Genomic DNA, 25,928 nt, shown 5'->3' with positions numbered 1-25,928 from the left:
GGGAGGTGGAGGAGCCTGGGAGCTTAGAGCAGGAGTGGAACGTGAGATGTGAGATAAGTGGCAGGTGGAGGACCGAGCATTCTGGGAGCAGAGTGCAGGAGCAGAAGCAGAGATGTGAGATAAGTGGCCAGAGGAGGATAGAGGAGTCTGGGAGCAAAGAGCAGGAGCAGAACGTGAGATGTGAGATAAGTGGCAGGAGGAGGACGGAGCAGTCTGGGAGCAGAAGCGGAGCGTGAGATGTGAGATAAGTGGCTGGAGGAGGATAGAGGAGTCTGGGAGCAGAGAGCAGGAGTGGAACGTGAGATGTGAGATAAGTGGGAGGAGGAGGAGCCTAGGAGCTTAGAGCAGGAGCAGAACGTGAGATGTGATATAAGTGGCCGGTGGAGGACGGAGCAGTCGGGGAGCAGGAACGGAGCATGATATGTGAGATATGTGGCAGGAGGAGGACAGAGCAGTCTGGAAGCAGAGAGCAGGAGCGGAACGTGAGATGTGAGATAAGTGGGAGGAGGAGGAGCCTGGGAGCTTAGAGCAGGAGCAGAACGTGAGATGTGAGATAAGTGGCATTTGAAGGACGGAGCAGTCTGGGAGCAGGAGCGGAGCATGAGATGTGAGATAAGCGGCAGGAGGAGGACGGAGCAGTCTGGGAGCAGAGAGCAGGAGCGGAATGTGAGATGTGAGATAATGGGGAGGAGGTCCGATCAGTCTGGGAGTTTAGAGCAGGAGCGGAACGTGAGATGTGAGATAAGTGGCAGGAGGAGGACCGAGCAGTCTGGGAGCAGAGAGCAGGGAGCAGGAGCGGAATGTGAGATGTGAGATAATGGGGAGGAGATCCGATCAGTCTGGGAGTTTAGAGCAGGAGCAGAATGTGAGATGTGAGATAAGTGACAGGTGGAGGACGGAGTAGTCGGGGAACAGGAGAGGAGCGTGAGATGTGAGATAAGTGGCAGAGGAGGACGGAGCAGTCTGGGAGCTTAGAGCAGGAGCAGAACGTGAGATGTGAGATAAGTGGCCGGTGGAGGACTGAGCAGTCGGGGAGCAGGAACAGAGCATGAGATGTGAGATAAGTGGCAGGAGAAGGACGGAGCAGTCTGGGAGCAGAGTGCAGGAGCGGAACATGAGATGTGAGATAAGTGGGAGGAGGAGGAGCCTGGGAGCTTAGAGCAGGAGCAGAACGTGGGATGTAAGATAAGTGGCAGGTGGAGGACGGAGAAGTCGGGGAGCAGGAGCGGAGCGTGAGATGTGAGATAAGTGGCAGGAGGAGGACAGAGCAGTCTGGGAGCAGAGAGCAGGAGCGGAAAGTGAGATGTGAGATAAGTAGAGATGAGCGGGTTCGGTTTTACTCGGTTTTACTCGGATTTACTCGGTTCTCAAAACGGCATCTTATTGGCTCACGGATGTCACGTGTTTTGGATAGCCAATAAGAAAAATCCGGATAAAACCAAACTGGCGTTAATTTTGGCGTTACATCCGAACCCGCTCATCTCTAGAGATAAGTGGGAGGAGGTCCGATCAGTCTGGGAGTTTAGAGCAGGAGCGGAACGTGAGATGTGAGATAAGTGGCAGGAGGAGGACGGGGCAGTCTGGGAGCAGAGAGCAGGAGCAGAACGTAAGATGTGAGATAAGTGGCAGGAGGAGGACTGAGCAGTCTGGGAGCAGGAGCGGAGCGTGAGATGTGAGATAAGTGGCAGGAGGAGGACAGAGCAGTCTGGGAGCAGGAGCAGAGCGTGAGATGTGAGATAAGTGGCAGGAGGAGGACTGAGTAGTCTGGGAGCAGAGAGCAGGAGCGGAACGTGAGATGTGAGATAAGTGGCAGGAGGAGGACGGAGCAGTCTGGGAGCAGGAGCGGAACGTGAGATGTGAGATAAGTGGCATGAAGAGGACGGAGCAGTCTGGGAGCAGAGAGCAGGAGCGGAACGTGAGATGTGAGATAAGTGGCAGGAGGAGGACGGAGCAGTCTGGGAGCAGGAGCGGAACGTGAGATGTGAGATAAGTGGCAGGAGGAAGACGGAGCAGTCTGGGAGCAGAGAGCAGGAGCGGAACGTGAGATGTGAGATAAGTGGCAGATGGAGGACGGAGCAGTCTGGGAGCAGGAGCGGAGCATGAGATGTGAGATAAGTGGCAGGAGGAGGATGGAGCAGTCTGGGAGCAGGAGTGGAATGTGAGATAAGTGGCAGGAGGAGGACGGAGCAGTCTGGAAGCAGGAGCGGAGCGTGAGATGTGAGATAAGTGGCAGGAGGAGGACCAAGCAGTCTGGGAGCAAGAGCGGAGTGTGAAATGTGAGATATGTGGCAGGAGGAGGACGGGGCAGTCTGGGAGCAGGAGCGGAGCGTGAGATGTGAGATAAGTGGCAGGAGGAGGACTGAGCAGTCTGGGAGCAGGAGCGGAGCGTGAGATGTGAGATAAGTGGCAGGAGGAGGACTGAGCAGTCTGGGAGCAGGAGCCGAGCGTGAGATGTGAGATAAGTGGCCGAAGGAGGATAGAGGAGTCTGGGAGCAGGAGCGGAGCGTGAGATGTGAGATAAGTGGCAGGAGGAGGACGGAGCAGTCTGGGAGCAAGAGCGGAGCGTGAAATGTGAGATATGTGGCAGGAGGAGGACGGGGCAGTCTGGGAGCAGGAGCGGAGCGTGAGATGTGAGATAAGTGGCAGGAGGAGGACTGAGCAGTCTGGGAGCAGGAGCGGAGCGTGAGATGTGAGATAAGTGGCAGGAGGAGGACTGAGCAGTCTGGGAGCAGGAGCCGATCGTGAGATGTGAGATAAGTGGCAGGAGGAGGACGGAGCAGTCTGGGAGCAGGAGCGGAGCGTGAGATGTGAGATAAGTGGCAGGAGGAGGACTGAGCAGTCTGGGAGCAGGAGCGGAGCGTTAGATGTGAGATAAGTGGCAGGAGGAGGACTGAGCAGTCTGGGAGCAGGAGCAGAGCGTGAGATAAATGGCCGGAGGAGGATAGAGGAGTCTGGAAGCAGGAGCGGAGCGTGAGATGTGAGATAAGTGGCAGGAGGAGGACGGAGCAGTCTGGGAGCAGGAGCGGAGCGTGACATGTGAGATAAGTGGCAGGAGGAGGACGGAGCAGTCTGGGAGCAGGAGCGGAGCGTGAGATGTGAGATAAGTGGCAGGAGGAGGACGGAGCAGTCTGGGAGCAGGAGCATAGCGTGAGATGTGAGATAAGTGGCCGGAGGAGGATAGAGGAGTCTGGGAGCAGGAGCGGAGCGTGAGATGTGAGATAAGTGGCAGGAGGAGGACGGAGCAGTCTGGGAGCAGGAGCGGAGCGTGAGATGTGAGATAAGTGGCAGGAGGAGGACGGAGCAGTCTGGGAGCAGGAGCGGAGCTTGAGATGTGAGATAAGTGGCAGGTGGAGGACGGAGCAGTCTGGGAGCAGGAGCGGAGCGTGAGATGTGAGATAAGTGGCAGGTGGAGGACGGAGCAGTCTGGGAGCAGGAGCATAGCGTGAGATGTGAGATAAGTGGCAGGAGGAGGACGGGGCAGTCTGGGAGCAGGAACGGAGCGTGAGATGTGAGATAAGTGGCCGGAGGAGGACGGAGCAGTCTGGGAGCAGGAACGGAGCGTGAGATGTGAGATAAGTGGCAGGAGGAGGACGGAGCAGTCTGGGAGCAGGAGCGGAGCGTGAGATGTGAGATAAGTGGCAGTTGGAGGACGGAGCAGTCTGGGAGCAGGAGCGGAGCGTGAGATGTGAGATAAGTCGCAGTTGGAGGACGGAGCAGTCTGGGAGCAGGAGCGGAGCGTGAGAAGTGAGATAAGTGGCAGGAGGAGGACGGAGCAGTCTGGGAGCAGGAGCGGACCGTGAGATGTGAGATAAGTGGCAGTTGGAGGACGGAGCAGTCTGGGAGCAGGAGCGGAGCGTGAGATGTGAGATAAGTGGCAGTTGGAGGACGGAGCAGTCTGGGAGCAGGAGCGGAGCGTGAGATGTGAGATAAGTGGCAGGAGGAGGACGGGGCAGTCTGGGAGCAGGAGCAGAGCGTGAGATAAGTGGCCGGAGGAGGATAGAGGAGTCTGGGAGCAGGAGCGGAGCGTGAGATGTGAGATAAGTGGCAGGAGGAGGACGGAGCAGTCTGGGAGCAGGAGCGGAGCGTGACATGTGAGATAAGTGGCAGGAGGAGGACGGAGCAGTCTGGGAGCAGGAGCGGAGCGTGAGATGTGAGATAAGTGGCAGGAGGAGGACGGAGCAGTCTGGGAGCAGGAGTGGAGCGTGAGATGTGAGATAAGTGGCAGGAGGAGGACGGAGCAGTCTGGGAGCAGGAACGGAGCGTGAGATGTGAGATAAGTGGCAGGAGGAGGACTGAGCAGTCTGGGAGCAGGAGCGGAGCGTGAGATGTGAGATAAGTGGCAGGAGGAGGACTGAGCAGTCTGGGAGCAGGAGCCGAGCGTGAGATGTGAGATAAGTGGCCGAAGGAGGATAGAGGAGTCTGGGAGCAGGAGCGGAGCGTGAGATGTGAGATAAGTGGCAGGAGGAGGACGGAGCAGTCTGGGAGCAAGAGCGGAGCGTGAAATGTGAGATATGTGGCAGGAGGAGGACGGGGCAGTCTGGGAGCAGGAGCGGAGCGTGAGATGTGAGATAAGTGGCAGGAGGAGGACTGAGCAGTCTGGGAGCAGGAGCGGAGCGTGAGATGTGAGATAAGTGGCAGGAGGAGGACTGAGCAGTCTGGGAGCAGGAGCCGATCGTGAGATGTGAGATAAGTGGCAGGAGGAGGACGGAGCAGTCTGGGAGCAGGAGCGGAGCGTGAGATGTGAGATAAGTGGCAGGAGGAGGACTGAGCAGTCTGGGAGCAGGAGCGGAGCGTTAGATGTGAGATAAGTGGCAGGAGGAGGACTGAGCAGTCTGGGAGCAGGAGCAGAGCGTGAGATAAATGGCCGGAGGAGGATAGAGGAGTCTGGAAGCAGGAGCGGAGCGTGAGATGTGAGATAAGTGGCAGGAGGAGGACGGAGCAGTCTGGGAGCAGGAGCGGAGCGTGACATGTGAGATAAGTGGCAGGAGGAGGACGGAGCAGTCTGGGAGCAGGAGCGGAGCGTGAGATGTGAGATAAGTGGCAGGAGGAGGACGGAGCAGTCTGGGAGCAGGAGCATAGCGTGAGATGTGAGATAAGTGGCCGGAGGAGGATAGAGGAGTCTGGGAGCAGGAGCGGAGCGTGAGATGTGAGATAAGTGGCAGGAGGAGGACGGAGCAGTCTGGGAGCAGGAGCGGAGCGTGAGATGTGAGATAAGTGGCAGGAGGAGGACGGAGCAGTCTGGGAGCAGGAGCGGAGCTTGAGATGTGAGATAAGTGGCAGGTGGAGGACGGAGCAGTCTGGGAGCAGGAGCGGAGCGTGAGATGTGAGATAAGTGGCAGGTGGAGGACGGAGCAGTCTGGGAGCAGGAGCATAGCGTGAGATGTGAGATAAGTGGCAGGAGGAGGACGGGGCAGTCTGGGAGCAGGAACGGAGCGTGAGATGTGAGATAAGTGGCCGGAGGAGGACGGAGCAGTCTGGGAGCAGGAACGGAGCGTGAGATGTGAGATAAGTGGCAGGAGGAGGACGGAGCAGTCTGGGAGCAGGAGCGGAGCGTGAGATGTGAGATAAGTGGCAGTTGGAGGACGGAGCAGTCTGGGAGCAGGAGCGGAGCGTGAGATGTGAGATAAGTCGCAGTTGGAGGACGGAGCAGTCTGGGAGCAGGAGCGGAGCGTGAGATGTGAGATAAGTGGCAGGAGGAGGACGGAGCAGTCTGGGAGCAGGAGCGGACCGTGAGATGTGAGATAAGTGGCAGTTGGAGGACGGAGCAGTCTGGGAGCAGGAGCGGAGCGTGAGATGTGAGATAAGTGGCAGTTGGAGGACGGAGCAGTCTGGGAGCAGGAGCGGAGCGTGAGATGTGAGATAAGTGGCAGGAGGAGGACGGGGCAGTCTGGGAGCAGGAGCAGAGCGTGAGATAAGTGGCCGGAGGAGGATAGAGGAGTCTGGGAGCAGGAGCGGAGCGTGAGATGTGAGATAAGTGGCAGGAGGAGGACGGAGCAGTCTGGGAACAGGAGCGGAGCGTGACATGTGAGATAAGTGGCAGGAGGAGGACGGAGCAGTCTGGGAGCAGGAGCGGAGCGTGAGATGTGAGATAAGTGGCAGGAGGAGGACGGAGCAGTCTGGGAGCAGGAGTGGAGCGTGAGATGTGAGATAAGTGGCAGGAGGAGGACGGAGCAGTCTGGGAGCAGGAACGGAGCGTGAGATGTGAGATAAGTGGCAGGAGGAGGACGGAGCAGTCTGGGAGCAGGAGTGGAGCGTGAGATGTGAGATAAGTGGCAGGAGGAGGACGGAGCAGTCTGGGAGCAGGAGCATAGCGTGAGATGTGAGATAAGTGGCCGGAGGAGGATAGAGGAGTCTGGGAGCAGGAGCGGAGCGGGAGATGTGAGATAAGTGGCAGGAGGAGGACGGAGCAGTCTGGGAGCAGGAGCGGAGCGTGAGATGTGAGATAAGTGGCAGGAGGAGGACGGAGCAGTCTGGGAGCAGGAGCGGAGCTTGAGATGTGAGATAAGTGGCAGGTGGAGGACAGAGCAGTCTGGGAGCAGGAGCGGAGCGTGAGATGTGAGATAAGTGGCAGGTGGAGGACGGAGCAGTCTGGGAGCAGGAGCATAGCGTGAGATGTGAGATAAGTGGCAGGAGGAGGACGGGGCAGTCTGGGAGCAGGAACGGAGCGTGAGATGTGAGATAAGTGGCCGGAGGAGGACGGAGCAGTCTGGGAGCAGGAACGGAGCGTGAGATGTGAGATAAGTGGCAGGAGGAGGACGGAGCAGTCTGGGAGCAGGAGCGGAGCGTGAGATGTGAGATAAGTGGCAGTTGGAGGACGGAGCAGTCTGGGAGCAGGAGCGGAGCGTGAGATGTGAGATAAGTCGCAGTTGGAGGACGGAGCAGTCTGGGAGCAGGAGCGGAGCGTGAGATGTGAGATAAGTGGCAGGAGGAGGACGGAGCAGTCTGGGAGCAGGAGCGGAGCGTGAGATGTGAGATAAGTGGCAGTTGGAGGACGGAGCAGTCTGGGAGCAGGAGCGGAGCGTGAGATGTGAGATAAGTGGCAGTTGGAGGACGGAGCAGTCTGGGAGCAGGAGCGGAGCGTGAGATGTGAGATAAGTGGCAGGAGGAGGACGGGGCAGTCTGGGAGCAGAGAGCAGGAGCGAAACGTGAGATGTGAGATAAGAGGGAGGATTACAGAGGAGCCTGGGATCATAGGCTGGGTACACACTTGCCGATGTCAGTGACATCGCGCAAGATCCCCCCTGCAGACAATATCATTCATACACACTGAACGATATCGTTTGTGTCTTGCCAGTGATGGCATGCACCCACATCCAGGTGCATGCCGTCTCTCACAATGGGGTATATTTACTAAAATTCGTATTTTTCTGAATGAGGTTAAAGTTCAAACACGAATGACATCGAATGTGTGAAATTGCAACTTTTTGAATTTTTTACACCTCATTTACTATGCTGTCGTCTTCTGCATTTTCGAGTTTTCCGATGTCGATGTCATTCGTATTTTCGGCCAGTGTTTTACGGAAGTGAATAGTAAAACACTGCCGACATTAACACAATGAATCTCGGCCGGATCTGTGAGATCCGTGCAGGGCTTCATTGTGCACCTTTATAAAATAAAAAAAGTGTTAAAAATCTAGAAAAAATTGGCGTGGGGTCCCCCCCCTAAGCAAAACCAGCCTCGGGCTCTTTGAGCCGGTCCTGGTTGTAAAAATATGGGAAAAAAATTAACAGGGGTTCCCCCATATTTGAACAACCAGCACCGGGCTCTGCGCCTGGTCCTGGTGCAAAAATTACGGGGGACAAAAAGCGTAGGGGTCCCCCGTATTTTTTGAACCAGCACCGGGCTCCACTAGTCAGAGAGATAATGCCACAGCCGGGGGACACTTTTATATTGGTCCCTGCGGCCCTGGCATTAAATCACTAACTAGTCACCCCTGGCCGGGGTACCCTGGAGGAGTGGGGACCCCTTAAATCAAGGGGTCCCCCCCCTCCAGCCACCCAAGGGTGAAGCCCGAGGCTGTCCCCCCCATCCAAGGGCGGCGGATGGGGGGCTGATAGCCAAGTGTAAAAAGAAAAATATTGTTTTTTGTAGCAGTACTAAAAGTCCCAGCAAGCCTCCCCGCAAGCTGGTACTTGGAGAACCACAAGTACCAGCATGCGGTGGACAAACGGGCCCGCTGGTACCTGTAGTACTACTACAAAAAAAATACCCAACAAAAAACAGGACACACACACCGTGACAGTAAAACTTTATTACATACATGCACACCTACATACATACATACTTACCTATGTTCACACGAGGCTCGGTGCACTTCTCCATGTAGAATCCTCGGGGTACCTGAGGAAAAAATCATACTCACATAATCCAGTGTAGCTTGTGTTCTCTTTATAATCCACGTACTTGGCAAAAAAACAAACCGGAAACCCGAACCACGCACTGAAAGGGGGCCCATGTTTACAAATGGGACCCCTTACCCCGACTGCCTAGACCCCCCGTGACTCCTGTCACAGAGGGTCCCTTCAGCCAAAAAGGGAGCGCCACGTCGTGGCACTCTCCTGATTGGCTGTGCGCTCCTGAGCTGTCAGTCAGGCAGCGCACGGCAGAGATACAATGTAGCGCCTATGCGCTCCATTGTATCCAATGGTGGGAACTTTGCGGTCAGCGGTTGACCGCGAGTAACCTCACCGCTGACCGCAAAGGACTTTTAGTACTGCTACAAAAAACAATATTCTTTTTACACTTGGCTATCAGCCCCCCATCCACCGCCCTTGGATGGGGGGACAGCCTCGGGCTTCACCCTTGGCCCTTGGGTGGCTGGAGGGGGGGACCCCTTGATTTAAGGGGACCCCACTCCTCCAGGGTACCCCGGCCAGGGGTGACTAGTTAGTGATTTAATGCCAGGGCCGCAGGGACCGATATAAAAGTGTCCCCCGGCTGTGGCATTATGTATCTGGCTAGTGGAGCCTGGTGCTGGTTCAAAAAATACGGGGGACCCCTACGTTTTGTGTCCCCCGTATTTTTTGCACCAGGACCGGACGCAGAGCCCGGTGCTGGTTGTTTAAATATGGGGGAACCCCAGTCATTTCCCCCCCATATTTTTACAACCAGGACCGGCTCAAAGAGCCCGAGGCTGGTTTTGCTTAGGAGGGGGGACCCCACGCATTTTTTTTTTTAACACTTTCCCACCCCTTCCCACTGATAAACATGCACGGATCTCATGGATCCGTGCATGCCTATCAGAACACGGTAAAAAAAAGCAGGTCTATTTTAAAACTGCTTTTTTTTACGAATTGTATTTTTTCACGGCAGTGTTTGGCTATTGCCGGCAGTGTTTGTGAAATACAATTTTTAGTAAATTACCGAGTTGTATGAAATAACAGGCATATTTGACCGATGGTGTATTCATTCGTATTTTTTTCTTTGACTTCCAAAAAAATACGAATGCCCTCATCACTGCCGAGATTTTAGTTTAGTAAATTCCCGAGATGACACTTTGAAGGAAAAATAGCAAATCGGTCAAAATCGGGAGCTTAGTAAATATACCCCAATATCTTTAGATTTCAAGTTGAAAACAAAAAATATTGTACCTCGTTACTGACCCGCGGGAGCGCACATCGTTAACGATATAGGGTATACACACTTGCTGATGTATATGATATATCGTCCAATCCGTCGGTTCGGACAATGGGGGTCATTCCGAGTTGTTCGCTCGGTAAAAATCTTCGCATCGCAGCGATTTTCCGCTTAATGCGCATGCGCAATGTCCGCACTGCGACTGCGCCAAGTAAATTTGCTATGCACTTAGGAATTTTACTCACGACATTTTCATCGTTCTGGCGATCGTAATGTGATTGACAGGAAATGGGTGTTACTGGGCGGAAACAGGCCGTTTTATGGGCGTGTGGGAAAAAACGCTACCGTTTCCGGAAAAAACGCAGGAGTGGCTGGAGAAACGGGGGAGTGTCTGGGCGAACGCTGGGTGTGTTTGTGACGTCAAACCAGGAACGACAAGCAGTGAAATGATCGCAGATGCCGAGTAAGTCTGAAGCTACTCAGAAACTGCTACGAGGTGTGTAATCGCAATATTGCGAATACATCGTTCGCAATTTTAAGATGCTAAGATTCACTCCCAGTAGGCGGCGGCTTAGCATGAGCAAATCTGCTAAAATTCACTTGCGAGCGAACAACTCGGAATGACCCCCAATATATCGTGTGCACATCTGCAAGTGTGTACCAAGCCTCAGAGCAGGAGTGGAACATGAGATGTGAGATAAGTGGGAGGAGGACGGAGGAGCCTGGGAGCTTAGAGCAGGAGCAGAACGTGAGATGTGAGATAAGTGGGAGGAGGACGGAGGAGCCTGGGAGCTTAGAGCAGGAGCAGAACGTGAGATGTGAGATAAATGGGAGGAGGACAGACAGGGCTTAAAGTGGTGCTGGAGAGGTGGTGGAACTCATTTACCCCATCACCTATCACCCCTCAGAGCCAGGGCCAGTGCTAGTGTTTTTGGAACGCCCCTGCAAACTAGAAATTAGTGCTGTACTTCCCATACTTTATAAAGGGGCATTGATCTCCCAAAGAAGCAGCATGGTCACATAATAGTACCCCAAATTCACATTACACCACACAGTAGCACAATCTTATTCACATTACACCGCATGTAGTGTCCCTGATTCATATTACACCACATAGTAATTCCCCTTATTCAGGTTACGTCACTCAGTAGTGCCCTTTAGTCACAGTGCACTGCACAATGGTACCCTTATACACATTATGTCACACAGTAGTGCTCCTTATATACAGTGCCCACAGTAGTGCCTCTTATACACAATTCCCACAGTAGTAGTTCCCCTTACACATAACACCCTCAGTTGTAGTGCCCCTTACACATAATGACCAAAGTAGTGCCACTTGTGCACATAATGCCGACAGAAGTGCTGCTTATACACAAAATGCCCACAGTAGTAGTGCTGCTTATATATATAGAATGCCCACAGTAGTATTGCCCTTTACACACAATAACCACAGTTGTGTCGCTTATACACATAATGCCCACAGTTTTGCCCCTTATACACATCGGCCTCTGTCATTCTAGCAGCTCACCGCCTGTGTCTCTCCAGCAGCTCCATGCCCTGTATCCCTCCAGCACCTTCCGAACCTCTCTTGTCCCTCCAGCCCCCTCTCATCTTGTCTTAAAGATACACAGAGCCTGCTCCTCTTTATGGCACCTCTTCACTTCAGTGATGACAGCATGACATCACATATGCCATGCAGGGAAAGTAAGTAGCCGGGACCCGAGGATGGGATGAATGCTGTCCAACAGACACACTAGGGTATTCAATTATCCGCAAACTCGCTGCAATTTTTCGCCCGAACATTTTTCGCGGCAATCGGCCGAAAATTGCCGCGAAATCGCTCCGTTTTTCAATTTTTCGCAAATTCGCGGCAATTTTTCGCCCGGAAATTTTTCGCGGCAATCGGCCGAAAATTGCCGCGAAATCGCTCCGTTTTTACATTTTTCGCAAATTCGCAGCAATTTTTCGCCCGGAAATTTTTCGCGGCAATCGGCCGAAAATTGCCGCGAAAACGCTCCATTTTTCGACCTATTCAATTCCGAACGGGTTTCACGTGAAAATTCTTGCAGTGAAAAGTGCAGGTGAAAATGGGGAAATCAGCCTGTACCCCAAAAAATGCTAAACTAACATAGGAAAACAGAAGAGAAGTGTGTTAGAGATCACATTAGAGAGTTTTTGGGGACTTAAATTGTGTGAAATGGCGGTTATATGCATTTTTTTTAAATGCAAAAAAATGATAGAAAGCAAGTTTTTTTGAGCAAAATAAATGCTCTCATTAAATTTGGGGTACATGAAAATGGGTATAAGTATATATTTGGGTCATTTTAGGGTACGTTAAAAAAAGTGGAAACAGACCGATTACTCCCATCTGCAAGCCTAAAAAACACCTGTCCCACTCATAAAGCACCCCAATATACCTGTCCCATACCTTGAACCCCAATTTCCATCACTTTTTACTTTTTCACCCCAAAAATGACATGTCATTATTGGCCAATTAAAAATAATTAAAAACTTCAACGTGCCTAATTAGTCATAAAGGGGGGTGTCCCAGGAGTTCTGTACCATATCCAAACATTTTTACCTTAAAATAGTGACTTTTCCCAACTTTTCACCTGCTTCAGAGAAGGTGAAGTGAAATTAGTGAAAACATGATCACCGATAAATTTTCCAGGATAATTGAATAGGCTGTAATTGCATTTCACGTGAAAAGTCCGGTTTTTCACCCGAAAACCGGACTTTTCACGTGAACAGTCCGTTATCACTGCTAATTGAATATGGCCCACAGTGTTTGTGAGTACCAGGAGGGGTGGGCTGTAAATGGAGGAGGACCGTGGAGCCACCAGAACCTGAGGAAGGGTGAGGTGGCTGCAGCTCATTAGCAACATTAGCACCACCTATATCATCTATTGATGTAGGTGATGGGGCAGCTTTTTCTCTCGGAATTACTCTGCAGGGCAATGGAGGTGATGGAACTAGTTCCCCCAACCATTACAGGAACGTGAGATGTGAGATAAATGGGAGGAGGACGGAAGGGCCTGGGAGCCTAGAGCAGGAGCGGAACGTGAGATGTGAGATAAGTGGGAGGAGGACAGAGGAACCTGGGAGCTTAGAGAAGGAGCAGAACGTGAAATAAGTGGGAGGAGGAGGATGGAGTAGTCTGGAGCAGAGAGCAGGAGCAGAATGTGAGATAAATGGGAGGAGAGGACAGAGGAGTCTGGGAGCTGAGAGCAGGAGAAGAACATGAGATGCAAGATAAGTGGAAGGAGAGGACAAGGGAGATGGGTAGCTGAGAGCAGCAGTGAAAAGTGAGATAAGTGGGAAGAGGAGGAGGACAGAGGAGTCTGGGAGCCGAGAACAGGAGCAGAACGTGAGATGTAAGATAAGTGGCAGGAGGAGGACAAAGCAGTCTGGGAGCCTAGAGCAGGAGCGGAACGTGAGATGTGAGATAAGTGGGAGGAGGACAGAGGAGCCTGGGAGCTTAGAGCAGGAGCAGAACGTGAAATAAGTGGGAGGAGGAGGATGGAGTAGTCTGGAGCAGAGAGCAGGAGCCGAATGTGAGATAAATGGGAGGAGAGGACAGAGGAGTCTGGGAGCTGAGAGCAGGAGAAGAACATGAGATGCAAGATAAGTGGAAGGAGAGGACAAGGGAGATGGGTAGCTGAGAGCAGCAGTGAAAAGTGAGATAAGTGGGAGGAGGAGGAGGACAGAGGAGCCTGGGAGCTTAGAGCAGGAGCAGAACGTGAAATAAGTGGGAGGAGGAGGATGGAGTAGTCTGGAGCAGAGAGCAGGAGCAGAATGTGAGATAAATTGGAGGAGAGGACAGAGGAGTCTGGGAGCTGAGAGCAGGAGAAGAACATGAGATGCAAGATAAGTGGAAGGAGAGGACAAGGGAGATGGGTAGCTGAGAGCAGCAGTGAAAAGTGAGATAAGTGGGAGGAGGAGGAGGACAGAGGAGTCTGGGAGCCGAGAGCAGGAGCAGAACGTGAGATGTGAGATAAGTGGGAGGAGGAGGACAGAGGAGTCTGGGAGCCGAGAACAGGAGCAGAACGTGAGATGTGAGATAAGTGGCAGGAGGAGGACAAAGCAGTCTGGGAGCAGAGAACAGGAGCGGAATGTGAGTTTGCCAGTGGAGATTAGGTCATCATTAATCAATTACTCTGCTGGCCACAGAATAATGGGGGTCATTCCGAGTTGTTCGCTCGCTAGCTGCTTTTAGCAGCATTGCACACGCTAGGCCGCCGCCCTATGGGAGTGTATCTTAGCTTAGCAGAATAGTGAACGAAAGATTAGCAGAACTGCTAATAAATAATTCTTTGCAGTTTCTGAGTAGCTCCAGACCTACTCACAGATTGCGATCAGCTCAGTCCATGTGGTTCCTGGTTTGACGTCACAAACACGCCCTGCGTTCGGCCAGCCACTCCCCCGTTTCTCCAGACACTCCCGCGTTTTTCCCTGACACGCCTGCGTTTTTTAGCAAACGCTGGGAAAACGCTGAGTTGCCGCCCAGAAACGCCCCTTTCCTGTCAATCATTTACCGAACAGCAGTGCGATTGAAAAGCGCTGCAGAAGCCACAGAAAAACTGCTAAATTTTGTGTTAAATAACTAAGCGCATGCGCCCTGCGTGCCTTGCGCATGCGCAATTTGCAACAAATCGCACCATAGAGAAAATCGGCAACGAGCGAACAACTCGGAATGACCCCCAATAGGAGAGACGTGAAGTGGGGAACACACATTGGGGGTCATTCCGAGTTGTTCGCTCGTTGCCGATTTTCGCTATACTGCGATTAGTCGCTTACTGCGCATGCGCAAGGTTCGCAGAGCGCATGCGTTTAGTTATTTTACACAAAAGTTAGGTATTTTACTCACGGCATAACGAAGCTTTTTCATCGCTGTGCTGATCGTAGTGTGATTGACAGGAAGTGGGTGTTTCTTGGCGGAAACTGGATGTTTTATGGGAGTGTGCGGAAAAACGCAGGCGTTCGAGTTGCAAAACGCAGGAGTGGCTGGAGAAACGGGGGAGTGTTTGGGCAAACGCTGGGTGTGTTTGTGACGTCAAACCAGGAACGAAAAGGACTGAGCTGGTCGCAATGGCTGAGTAAGTCTGGAACTACTCAGAAACTGCTAAGAAATTTCTATTCGCAATTCTGCTAATCTTTTGTTCGCACTTCTGCTAAGCTAAGATACACTCCCAGAGGGCGGCGGCTTAGTGTGTGCAATGCTGCTAAAAGCAGCTTGCGAGCGAACAACTCGGAATCACCCCCATTACGTAGCAAATGAGTGTCATGGAACGCTCCTCCTCATCCCTGTGTCCAGCCGACTATACAACGTCATCTGGTTATGTTACTTCATGGGCTGCTCTCTAAGTGCAAACAGAGGTCTTATTCTGAGTCACTCAGAACTCATCGAAAACAGCGAGTCTATGAATAAAGCGCATGCGCAGATGCGGATTTATACATTTATGTCAGTCCAATTCTGAGTCAGACCCAACTTAGCCGGATGCGTATGGGGAAGCGAAGCCAGTGTCTGGCGGATTGCTCACAGCTAGCGTGGGGCTGGTACAGGCGCTGTTACTAATGATGGTAGATTTATGCCGACGTGATAGCAGGTTTACGCCTGCACACGCACGAACGTCCGCAGTACTGAACAGATTCTGGAATTAGATAGTAAATCAGGCTTCAGCGGCCTCCCGCAGCTACAGCCATTTTGCCTGCGCCTCAGAATATGCACCACAATGCATTGCAGGGAGCAGTGTCAATGTACGGGTGATATCATGGTGTGTATATGACCCCTCTGTGACTGTATAATGAGAATCCCTGCTACAAAGATCATCGCTACCAAACAAAGGTGTACAATGATTTCTCTTTGACTTCACATATCTATTACATTTTTATTAATCGTTACATATTTATATAAAAAAAAGATTTACATGGCTGTTATATCATTCTTCCAGCTTTATCCTGTTACTGACCGAGCTCTATACAATGACACCAATATCACAGAGTAATAGTAAGGACTGGAGGGGGGACATATCACCCCTGTCACTTCCTCCAAATGTTACGTCTTTGGAAATGGAAGGTTTACTCTCCCGCTCCTCCTCCTCCCCGCCGTGTCCTCGGAGTCACTGGCTGAGATACAAGTGTTGAGCTGGATGTGTCAGTACATTGCGGGGGCTCTAACACACTGGCTGTACATAGGAGAGGACAGCTTTGGTGACCCACCCACAGCACTGCTGGATATAAGGTAGATGTAACCGGATTGGTCCACTGGAGCGAACATGGATGGTCCCCGTGAAGGGCCTAGCAGACCTGTTCTACCCACAAGCAGCTTTTGCGGTATTAGGAGAAATGTCAGTTTTGCCAGCAGGTATCTAATGCTGAGAATATATAATGATTGTGGAATCAGCGGTTCAGTTTATTTTCTAGGTAATAAATCAAACATACACTCAAGACAGAGAAACCTCGCACGGATCTGCCCAGGGAGAAACGTCTTCTTTCTGGTGTCACCGCTCTTCTCTATTCCCATCACTGGTCTGAGGAACTCTTCAATAATCCTCCTCTCATCTTCATCTTCCGGCTCCATGACTGTCTCCGTAGGATCGTCTGTAATGATTACAGAAGGTTCCTCAGAATGTGCTCCATCTTCCTGCTGACCAGGATAGTCCTTTTCTAGATGGCTGGATGTGTCCAGGTCTCCGCTTCCAGGTGCTCCATCATTCTGTCACAAAGATGTAACAATAACCCAGTTAGTAATTGTCCACACTAGGGGCCCCATGCAACAATACGTGTATGTCCTCGGTCCACACCAGGGGCCTCATGTAACAATGCATGTATGTACATTACCCACACCAGGGACCCCATGTCACGATGCATGTATGTACATTTCCCACACCAGGGGCCCCATGCAACAATTCGTGTATGTACATTTCCCACACCAGGGGCCCCATGTAATGATGCATGTATGTACATTTCCCACACCAGGGGCCCCATGTCACGATGCATGTATGTACATTTACCACACCAGGGGCCCCATGTCACGATGCATGTAAGTACATTTCCCACACCAGGGGCCCCATGTCACGATGCATGTATGTACATTTCCCACACCAGGGGCCCCATGTCACCATGCATGTATGTACATTTCCCACACCAGGGGCCCCATGTCACAATGCATGTATGTACATTTCCCACACCAGGGGCCCCATGTCACGATGCATGTATGTACATTTCCCACACCAGGGGCCCCATGTAACGATGCATGTATGTACATTTCCCACACCAGGGGCCCCATGTCACAATGCATGTATGTACATTTCCCACACCAGGGGCCCCATGTCACGATGCATGTATGTACATTTCCCACACCAGGGGCCCCATGTAACGATGCATGTATGTACATTTCCCACACCAGGGGCCCCATGTCACCATGCATGTATGTACATTTCCCACACCAGGGGCCCCATGTCACCATGCATGTATGTACATTTCCCACACCAGGGGCCCCATGTCACGATGCATGTATGCAGGGGCACTATGAATGTGTTTAGTGGGTACTAATTACCCAGGGCTGGACTCGTTGGAGGGGTCCTGGGCCGGAGTCCCTGCCAGCTGCTGAGAGGGCAGCTGCAGTGCTTTAGATCCTCCCACCTGTGGAAAGTGCTATTTTTTATATAATGTATTAGTCATTGAGCGGTGATCACAAGACAGTAACTACTAAGGGGGTACATTGTATGAAAAACAGGACTCCCCTCTTTCAAGTGGGTTCAGTATGATTTACCGGCGGACGGGAAGCCGGCTGTCAATATTCTGATAGCGGCATCCCGCCTGCCAGAATGTCAGCAGTGGGGCGAGTGCAAAGAATACCCTTGCATGCTCGCTGCACTTGCCACAGGATCCATTTCCACTCTATTGGTGTTGTGGACACCCATGAGTGGGAATAGTCCTGTTGCCCCGGGATTCTGGCTGCCGGCATTGTCAGCTGTCGGGATTCTGGTGTCAGTATCCTGACCGCCAGGATACCGACAGCCGGCATATTGAGCGCATCCCTTTCAAATTAGTGTTCACCCATTTGTGTTTGGGCCAGTATGGGGGAGATAGCGCACTGGGTTCTCTTCCTCAACACTCTCAGCGCAGGGCGATACTGTCTGCTGACCAAAGGTGATCACCAGATGATAGATACTAGGGGAGGGGGGCACTTCATTTTGGAGCAGGGTCTCCGGTCTTTCTAATGTGGGAGCCCCTGATTTTATGGAAGCCCGGATGTACAGTAGGAGATCTTTCTCCATCCCGGCACATACCGGCTGCTCTGTAGTGTAGATTATATTATTGATCATACTGACCACAGAGCAAAACCATCTATGGTGCCACCTAGCTGATAAAGAAGAGCCCACTCTTTCAAATGATTGTAAGCCGTCGAATATTGGGTGAGCGGTGTTGGGTTGCGGGGAGTGAGCTCATGAACTTACCCCATTAGGATCAGCGCTACAAACAACGAGGAGCGTATTTTCATCATCATTCATCGTCGCAGAACATCTCTTCTCAAGCTGGAAGGAAACAACACACTATCATTATTATAGCCCATAGAGTCACATCATAGTACTGCATAGTATAAGACCACTGACTGTCACTCTGAGTACTGGTGCATTGTGTGGAACTGCTCCTGTTCCCAATCTGCTGCCTGCTATTGCTGTTACTGTGAATTACATATACAGTATGTGTTATATCACCTGACCGCCAGCAGGAAATCACTTCTCAGGTACATGTACAATGATGGGAAACATGCGCTATAGGGTGTATGTTATTATGTGCCACAGGCAGTGAGAGTGAGTGAGTGAGAGATTGAGAGACCGCTCCGAGCAGCAGCAGGCACCGGGCTGTGTTGTGTGAGGCGGCTGCCTCCCTGCACACCAGTCACACCGAGGCACCACACTGTCAGTAATCCTGTGTGGACAATGGCGTGATCCTTAATAACTGTAATGCTGGCGGTATCCTGTGCCCCTAACCCCCTCCTTCCCCCCAGTATTGCCCTAGCTGCTGTTTACCCCTACCCCCTTCCTTCCCCCAACACTGCCTGTCCCTAACCCCCTCCTTCCCCCCAGTACTGCCCTAGCTGCTGTTTACCCCTACCCCTTTCCTTCCCCCAACACTGCCTGTCCCTAACCCCCTCCTTCCTCCCAGTACTGCCCTAGCTGCTGTTTACCCCTACCCCTTTCCTTCCCCCAACACTGCCTGTCCCTAACCCCCTCCTGCCCACCAGTACTGCCCCAGCTGCTGTTTACCCCTACCCCTTACCTACCCCCAGCACTGCCTGTCCCTAACCCCCTCCTTCCCCCCAGTACTGCCCTAGCTGCTGTTTACCCCTACCCCTTTCCTTCCCCCAACACTGCCTGTCCCTAACCCCCTCCTTCCCCCCCAGTACTGCCCTAGCTGCTGTTTACCCCTACCCCTTTCCTTCCCCCAACACTGCCTGTCCCTAACCCCCTCCTTCCTCCCAGTACTGCCCTAGCTGCTGTTTACCCCTACCCCTTTCCTTCCCCCAACACTGCCTGTCCCTAACCCCCTCCTTCCCCCCAGTACTGCCCCAGCTGCTGTTTACCCCTACCCCTTACCTACCCCCAGCACTGCCTGTCCCTAACCCCCTCCTTCCCCCCAGTACTGCCCTAGCTGCTGTTTACACCTACCCCTTTCCTTCCCCAAACACTGCCTGTCCCTAACCCCCTCCTTCCCCCCAGTACTGCCCCAGCTGCTGTTTACCCCTACCCCTTACCTACCCCCAGCACTGCCTGTCCCTAACCCCCTCCTTCCCCCCAGTACTGCCCCAGCTGCTGTTTACCCCTACCCCTTTCCTTCCCCCAACACTGCCTGTCCCTAACCTACTCTTTGTCCCAGTACAGCCCTAAATCTACTCTTATTACCCTCCCTATCCCCAGCACTGCTTGCCCCTAATCCCCTTCTTGCCCTCAGTACTGTCCCAGCTGCTATCTACCCCTACCCCCACACTGCTCCAGTATTATCTGCCTCTAACACCCTCCTTTCCCCAGTACTAAACCAAGTGCTAGCTACCCTTACCCCCGTCCTATCCCCAATATTGCCTGCCCCTAACCCCCTCCTTGCTCTCCAGCAGTGTCCCAACTGCTGCCTGCACTTACTCTCTCCCTACATCCAGCACTGCCTGCCCTTACTCCCTTCTACCGCAAGCTCTACCCCAGCTTCTCCCTGCCTCTGCCTCAAACTCTACCCCAACTTCTCCCTGCCTCTGCCTCAAACTCTACCCCAACTTCTCTCTGCTTCTACCCCAGCTCTACAAAAAACTTCTCCCTGCTTCTACCCCAGGTCTTCCCCAACTTCTCCCTGCTTCTACCCCAGGTCTTCCCCAACTTCTCCCTGCTTCTACCCCCAGCTCTACCCAACTTCTCCCTGCTTCTACCCCAGCTCTACCCCAACTTCTCCCTGCTTCCACCCCCAGCTCTACCCAACTTCTCCCTGCCTCTACCCCCAGCTCTACCCAACTTCTCCCTGCCTCTACCCCCAGCTCTACCCCAACTTCTCCCTGCCTCTACCTCCAGATCTACCCAACTTCTCCCTGCCTCTACCCCCAGCTCTACCCAACTTCTCCCTGCCTCTACCTCCAGCTCTACCCAACTTCTCCCTGCCTCTACCCCAACTTCTCCCTGCTTCTACCCCCAGCTCTACCCAACTTCTCCCTGCCTCTACCCCCAGCTCTACCCAACTTCTCCCTGCCTCTACCCCCAGCTCTACCCCAACTTCTCCCTGCCTCTACCTCCAGCTCTACCCAACTTCTCCCTGTCTCTACCCCCAGCTCTACCCAACTTCTCCCTGCCTCTACCCCCAGCTCTACTCCAACTTCTCCCTGCCTCTACCTCCAGATCTACCCAACTTCTCCCTGCCTCTGCCTCAAATTCTACCCCAATTTCTCTCTGCTTCTACCCCCAGCTCTACAAAAAACTTCTCCCTGCTTCTACCCCAGATCTTCCCCAACTTCTCCGTGCTTCTACCCCCAGCTCTACCCAACTTCTCCCTGCCTCTACCCCCAGCTCTACCCAACTTCTCCCTGCTTCTACTCCCAGCTCTACCCCAACTTCTCCCTGCCTCTACCTCCAGCTCTACCCAACTTCTCCCTGCCTCTACCCCCAGCTCTACCCCAACTTCTCCCTGCCTCTACCCCCAGATCTACCCAACTTCTCCCTGCCTCTACCTCCAGCTCTACCCAACTTCTCCCTGCCTCTACCTCCAGATCTACCCAACTTCTCCCTGCTTCTACCCCCAGCTCTACCCAACTTCTCCCTGCTTCTACCCCCAGCTCTACCCAACTTCTCCCTGCTTCTACCCCCAGCTCTACCCCAACTTCTCCCTTCTTCTACCCCCAGCTCTACCCAACTTCTCCCTGCCTCTACCCCCAGCTCTACCCCAACTTCTCCCTGCCTCTACCTCCAGCTCTACCCAACTTCTCCCTGCCTCTACCTCCAGCTCTACCCAACTTCTCCCTGCCTCTACCTTCAGATCTACCCAACTTCTCCCTGCTTCTACCCCCAGATCTACCCAACTTCTCCCTGCTTCTACCCCCAGCTCTACCCCAACTTCTCCCTGCTTCTACTCCCAGCTCTACCCCAACTTCTCCCTGCTTCTACCCCCAGCTCTACCCAACTTCTCCCTGCTTCTACTCCCAGCTCTACCCCAACTTCTCCCTGCCTCTACCCCCAGCTCTACCCCAACTTCTCCCTGCTTCTGCTCCCAGCTCTACCCCAACTTCTCCCTGCCTCTACCTCCAGCTCTACCCAACTTCTCCCTGCCTCTACCTCCAGATCTACCCAACTTCTCCCTGCTTCTACCCCCAGCTCTACCCAACTTCTCCCTGCTTCTACCCCCAGCTCTACCCCAACTTCTCCCTGCTTCTACCCCCAGCTCTACCCAACTTCTTCCTGCCTCTACCCCCAGCTCTACCCCAACTTCTCCCTGCCTCTACCTCCAGCTCTACCCAACTTCTCCCTGCCTCTACCTCCAGATCTACCCAACTTCTCCCTGCCTCTACCCCTAGATCTACCCAACTTCTCCATGCTTCTACCCCCAGCTCTACCCAACTTCTCCCTGCTTCTACCCCCAGCTCTACCCCAACTTCTCCCTGCTTCTACTCCCAGCTCTACCCCAACTTCTCCCTGCTTCTACCCCCAGCTCTACCCAACTTCTCCCTGCTTCTACCCATAACTCTACCCCAACTTCTCCCTGCTTCTACCCCAGGTCTTCCCCAACTTCTCCCTGCCTCTACCCCCAACTCTACCCCAACTTCTCCCTGCCTCTACCCCCAGCTCTACCCCAACTTCTCCCTGCCTCTACCTCCAGCTCTACTCCAACTTCTCCCTGCCTCTACCTCCAGATCTACCCAACTTCTCCCTGCTTCTACCCCCAGCCCTACCCAACTTCTCCCTGCCTCTACCCCCAGCTCTACGCCAACTTCTCCCTGCCTCTACCCCCAGCTCTACCCAACTTCTCCCTGCTTCTACCCCCAGCTCTACCCAACTTCTTCCTGCCTCTACCCCCAGCTCTACCCCAACTTCTCCCTGCTTCTACCCCCAGCTCTACCCAACTTCTCCCTGCCTCTACCCCCAGCTCTACCCAACTTCTCCCTGCCTGTACCCCCAGCTCTACCCAACTTCTTCCTGCCTCTACCCCCAGCTCTACCCAACTTCTCCCTGTCTCAACCCCCAGCTCTACCCCAACTTCTCCCTGCCTCTACCCCCAGCTCTACCCAACTTCTCCCTGCTTCTACCCTCAGCTCTACCCAATTTCTCCCTGCCTCTACCCCCAGCTCTACCCAACTTCTCCCTGCCTCTACCCCCAGCTCTACGCCAACTTCTCCCTGCCTCTACCTCCAGCTCTACCCAACTTCTCCCTGCCTCTACCCCCAGCTCTACCCAACTTCTCCCTGCTTCTACTCCCAGCTCTACCCCAACTTCTCCCTGCTTCTACCCCCAGCTCTACCCAACTTCTCCCTGCCTCTACCCCCAGCTCTACCCAACATCTCCCTGCTTCTACTCCTAGCTCTACCCAACTTCTCCCTGCCTCTACCCCCAGCTCTACCCAACTTCTCCCTGCTTCTACCCCCAGCTCTACCCAACTTCTCCCTGCCTCTACCCCCAGCTCTACCCCAACTTCTCCCTGCCTCTACCTCCAGCTCTACCCAACTACTCCCTGCCTCTACCCCCAGCTCTACCCAGCTTCTCCCTGCTTCTACCCCCAGCTCTACCCAACTTCTCCCTGCTTCTACTCCCAGCTCTACCCAACTTCTCCCTGCTTCTACTCCCAGCTCTACCCCAACTTCTCCCTGCCTCTACCTCCAGCTCTACCCAACTTCTCCCTGCTTCTACTCCCAGCTCTACGCCAACTTCTCCCTGCTTCTACCCATAACTCTACCCCAAATTCTCCCTGCTTCTACCCCCAGCTCTACCCCAACTTCTCCCTGCTTCTACCCCCAGCTCTACCCCAACTTCTCCCTGCTTCTACCCCCAGCTCTACCCCAACTTCTTCCTGCTTCTACCCCCAGCTCTACCCCAACTTCTCCCTGCCTCTACCTCCAGATCTACCCAACTTCTCCCTGCTTCTACTCCCAGCTCTACGCCAACTTCTCCCTGCTTCTACCCATAACTCTACCCCAACTTCTCCCTGCTTCTACCCCAGGTCTTCCCCAACTTCTCCCTGCTTCTACCCCCAGCTCTACCCCAACTTCTCCCTGCTTCTACCCCCAGCTCTACAAAAAACTTCTCCCTGCTTCTACCCAAGGTCTTCCCCAACTTCTCCGTGCTTTTACCCCCAGCTCTACCCAACTTCTCCCTGCTTCTACCCCCAGCTCTACCCCAACTTCTCCCCGCTTCTACCCCCAGCTCTACCCCAACTTATTCCTGCTTCTACCCCCAGCTCTACCCCAACTCCTCCCTGCCTCTACCTCCAGATCTACCCAACTTCTCCCTGCTTCTACTCCCAGCTCTATGCCAACTTCTCCCTGCTTCTACCCATAACTCTACTAGTGACTCTACCCCAACTTCTCCCTGCTTCTACCCCAGGTCTTCCCCAACTTCTCCCTGCTTCTACCCCCAGCTCTACCCCAACTTCTCCTTGCTTCTACCCCCAGCTCTACAAAAAACTTCTCCCTGCTTCTACCCCAGGTCTTCCCCAACTTCTCCGTGCTTCTACCCCCAGCTTTACCCAACTTCTCCCTGCCTCTACCCCCAGCTCTACCCAACTTCTCCCTGCTTCTACTCCCAGCTCTACCCCAACTTCTCCCTGCCTCTACCTCCAGCTCTACCCAACTTCTCCCTGCCTCTACCCCCAGCTCTACGCCAACTTCTCCCTGCCTCTACCCCCAGCTCTACCCAACTTCTTCCTGCCTCTACCCCCAGCTCTACCCCAACTTCTCCCTGCTTCTACCCCCAGCTCTACCCAACTTCTCCCTGCCTATACCCCCAGCTCTACCCAACTTCTCCCTGCCTCTACCCCCAGCTCTACCCAACTTCTCCCTGCCTCTACCCCCAGCTCTACCCAACTTCTCCCTGCCTCTACCCCCAGCTCTACCCCAACTTCTCCCTGCCTCTACCCCCAGCTCTACCCAACTTCTCCCTGCTTCTACCCCCAGCTCTACCCAACTTCTCCCTGCCTCTACCCCCAGCTCTACCCAACTTCTCCCTGCCTCTACCCCCAGCTCTACGCCAACTTCTCCCTGCCTCTACCTCCAGCTCTACCCAACTTCTCCCTGCCTCTACCCCCAGCTCTACCCAACTTCTCCCTGCTTCTACTCCCAGCTCTACCCCAACTTCTCCCTGCTTCTACCCCCAGCTCTACCCAACTTCTCCCTGCCTCTACCCCCAGCTCTACCCAACTTCTCCCTGCTTCTACTCCCAGCTCTACCCAACTTCTCCCTGCCTCTACCCCCAGCTCTACCCAACTTCTCCCTGCTTCTACCCCCAGCTCTACCCAACTTCTCCCTGCCTCTACCCCCAGCTCTACCCCAACTTCTCCCTGCCTCTTCCTCCAGCTCTACCCAACTACTCCCTGCCTCTACCCCCAGCTCTACCCAGCTTCTCCCTGCTTCTACCCCCAGCTCTACCCAACTTCTCCCTGCTTCTACTCCCAGCTCTACCCAACTTCTCCCTGCTTCTACTCCCAGCTCTACCCCAACTTCTCCCTGCCTCTACCTCCAGCTCTACCCAACTTCTCCCTGCTTCTACTCCCAGCTCTACGCCAACTTCTCCCTGCTTCTACCCATAACTCTACCCCAACTTCTCCCTGCTTCTACCCCCAGCTCTACCCCAACTTCTCCCTGCTTCTACCCCCAGCTCTACCCCAACTTCTCCCTGCTTCTACCCCCAGCTCTACCCCAACTTCTTCCTGTTTCTACCCCCAGCTCTACCCCAACTTCTCCCTGCCTCTACCTCCAGATCTACCCAACTTCTCCCTGCTTCTACTCCCAGCTCTACGCCAACTTCTCCCTGCTTCTACCCATAACTCTACCCCAACTTCTCCCTGCTTCTACCCCAGGTCTTCCCCAACTTCTCCCTGCTTCTACCCCCAGCTCTACCCCAACTTCTCCCTGCTTCTACCCCCAGCTCTACAAAAAACTTCTCCCTGCTTCTACCCCAGGTCTTCCCCAACTTCTCCGTGCTTCTACCCCCAGCTCTACCCAACTTCTCCCTGCTTCTACCCCCAGCTCTACCCCAACTTCTCCCTGCTTCTACCCCCAGCTCTACCCCAACTTCTTCCTGCTTCTACCCCCAGCTCTACCCCAACTTCTCCCTGCCTCTACCTCCAGATCTACCCAACTTCTCCCTGCTTCTACTCACAGCTCTACGCCAACTTCTCCCTGCTTCTACCCATAACTCTACTAGTGACTCTACCCCAACTTCTCCCTGCTTCCACCCCAGGTCTTCCCCAACTTCTTCCTTCTTCTACCCCCAGCTCTACCCCAACTTCTCCCTGCTTCTACCCCCAACTCTACCCCAACTTCTCCCTGCCTCTTCCTCCAGATCTACCCAACTTCTCCCTGCTTCTACCCCCAGCTCTACCCAACTTCTCCCTGCTTCTACCCCCAGCTCTACCCCAACTTCTCCCTGCTTCTACCCCCAGCTCTACCCAACTTCTTCCTGCCTCTACCCCCAGCTCTACCCCAACTTCTCCCTGCCTCTACCTCCAGCTCTACCCAACTTCTCCCTGCCTCTACCTCCAGATCTACCCAACTTCTCCCTGCCTCTACCCCTAGATCTACCCAACTTCTCCATGCTTCTACCCCCAGCTCTACCCAACTTCTCCCTGCTTCTACCCCCAGCTCTACCCCAACTTCTCCCTGCTT

The 25,928-nt window shown here is 53.7% G+C and overlaps 1 protein-coding gene across 2 annotated transcripts in view; it reads right to left on the bottom strand.

Moving 5' to 3' along the window:
- LOC134928631 (cathelicidin antimicrobial peptide-like) overlaps positions 1-25,928 on the bottom strand; it is an 80,874-nt gene that overhangs the window by 47,137 nt on the left and 7,809 nt on the right. The window contains exons 3-4 of one of the 2 annotated variants that reach the window (XM_063924560.1): positions 18,040-18,117; positions 16,019-16,292 (exon numbers count right to left, since the gene is read on the bottom strand). In XM_063924560.1, coding sequence (XP_063780630.1) covers positions 16,019-16,292; positions 18,040-18,117 — 352 coding nt within the window. Of the gene's footprint in view, positions 1-15,965; positions 16,293-18,039; positions 18,118-25,928 lie in introns of those variants that run through there. The other variant, XM_063924559.1, reaches the window with a different exon arrangement.

Source organism: Pseudophryne corroboree, chromosome 5 (genome assembly GCF_028390025.1).
Source record: "Pseudophryne corroboree isolate aPseCor3 chromosome 5, aPseCor3.hap2, whole genome shotgun sequence".
Lineage (NCBI taxonomy): Eukaryota > Metazoa > Chordata > Amphibia > Anura > Myobatrachidae > Pseudophryne > Pseudophryne corroboree.
This window is presented reverse-complemented; position numbering and strand designations above follow the sequence as displayed.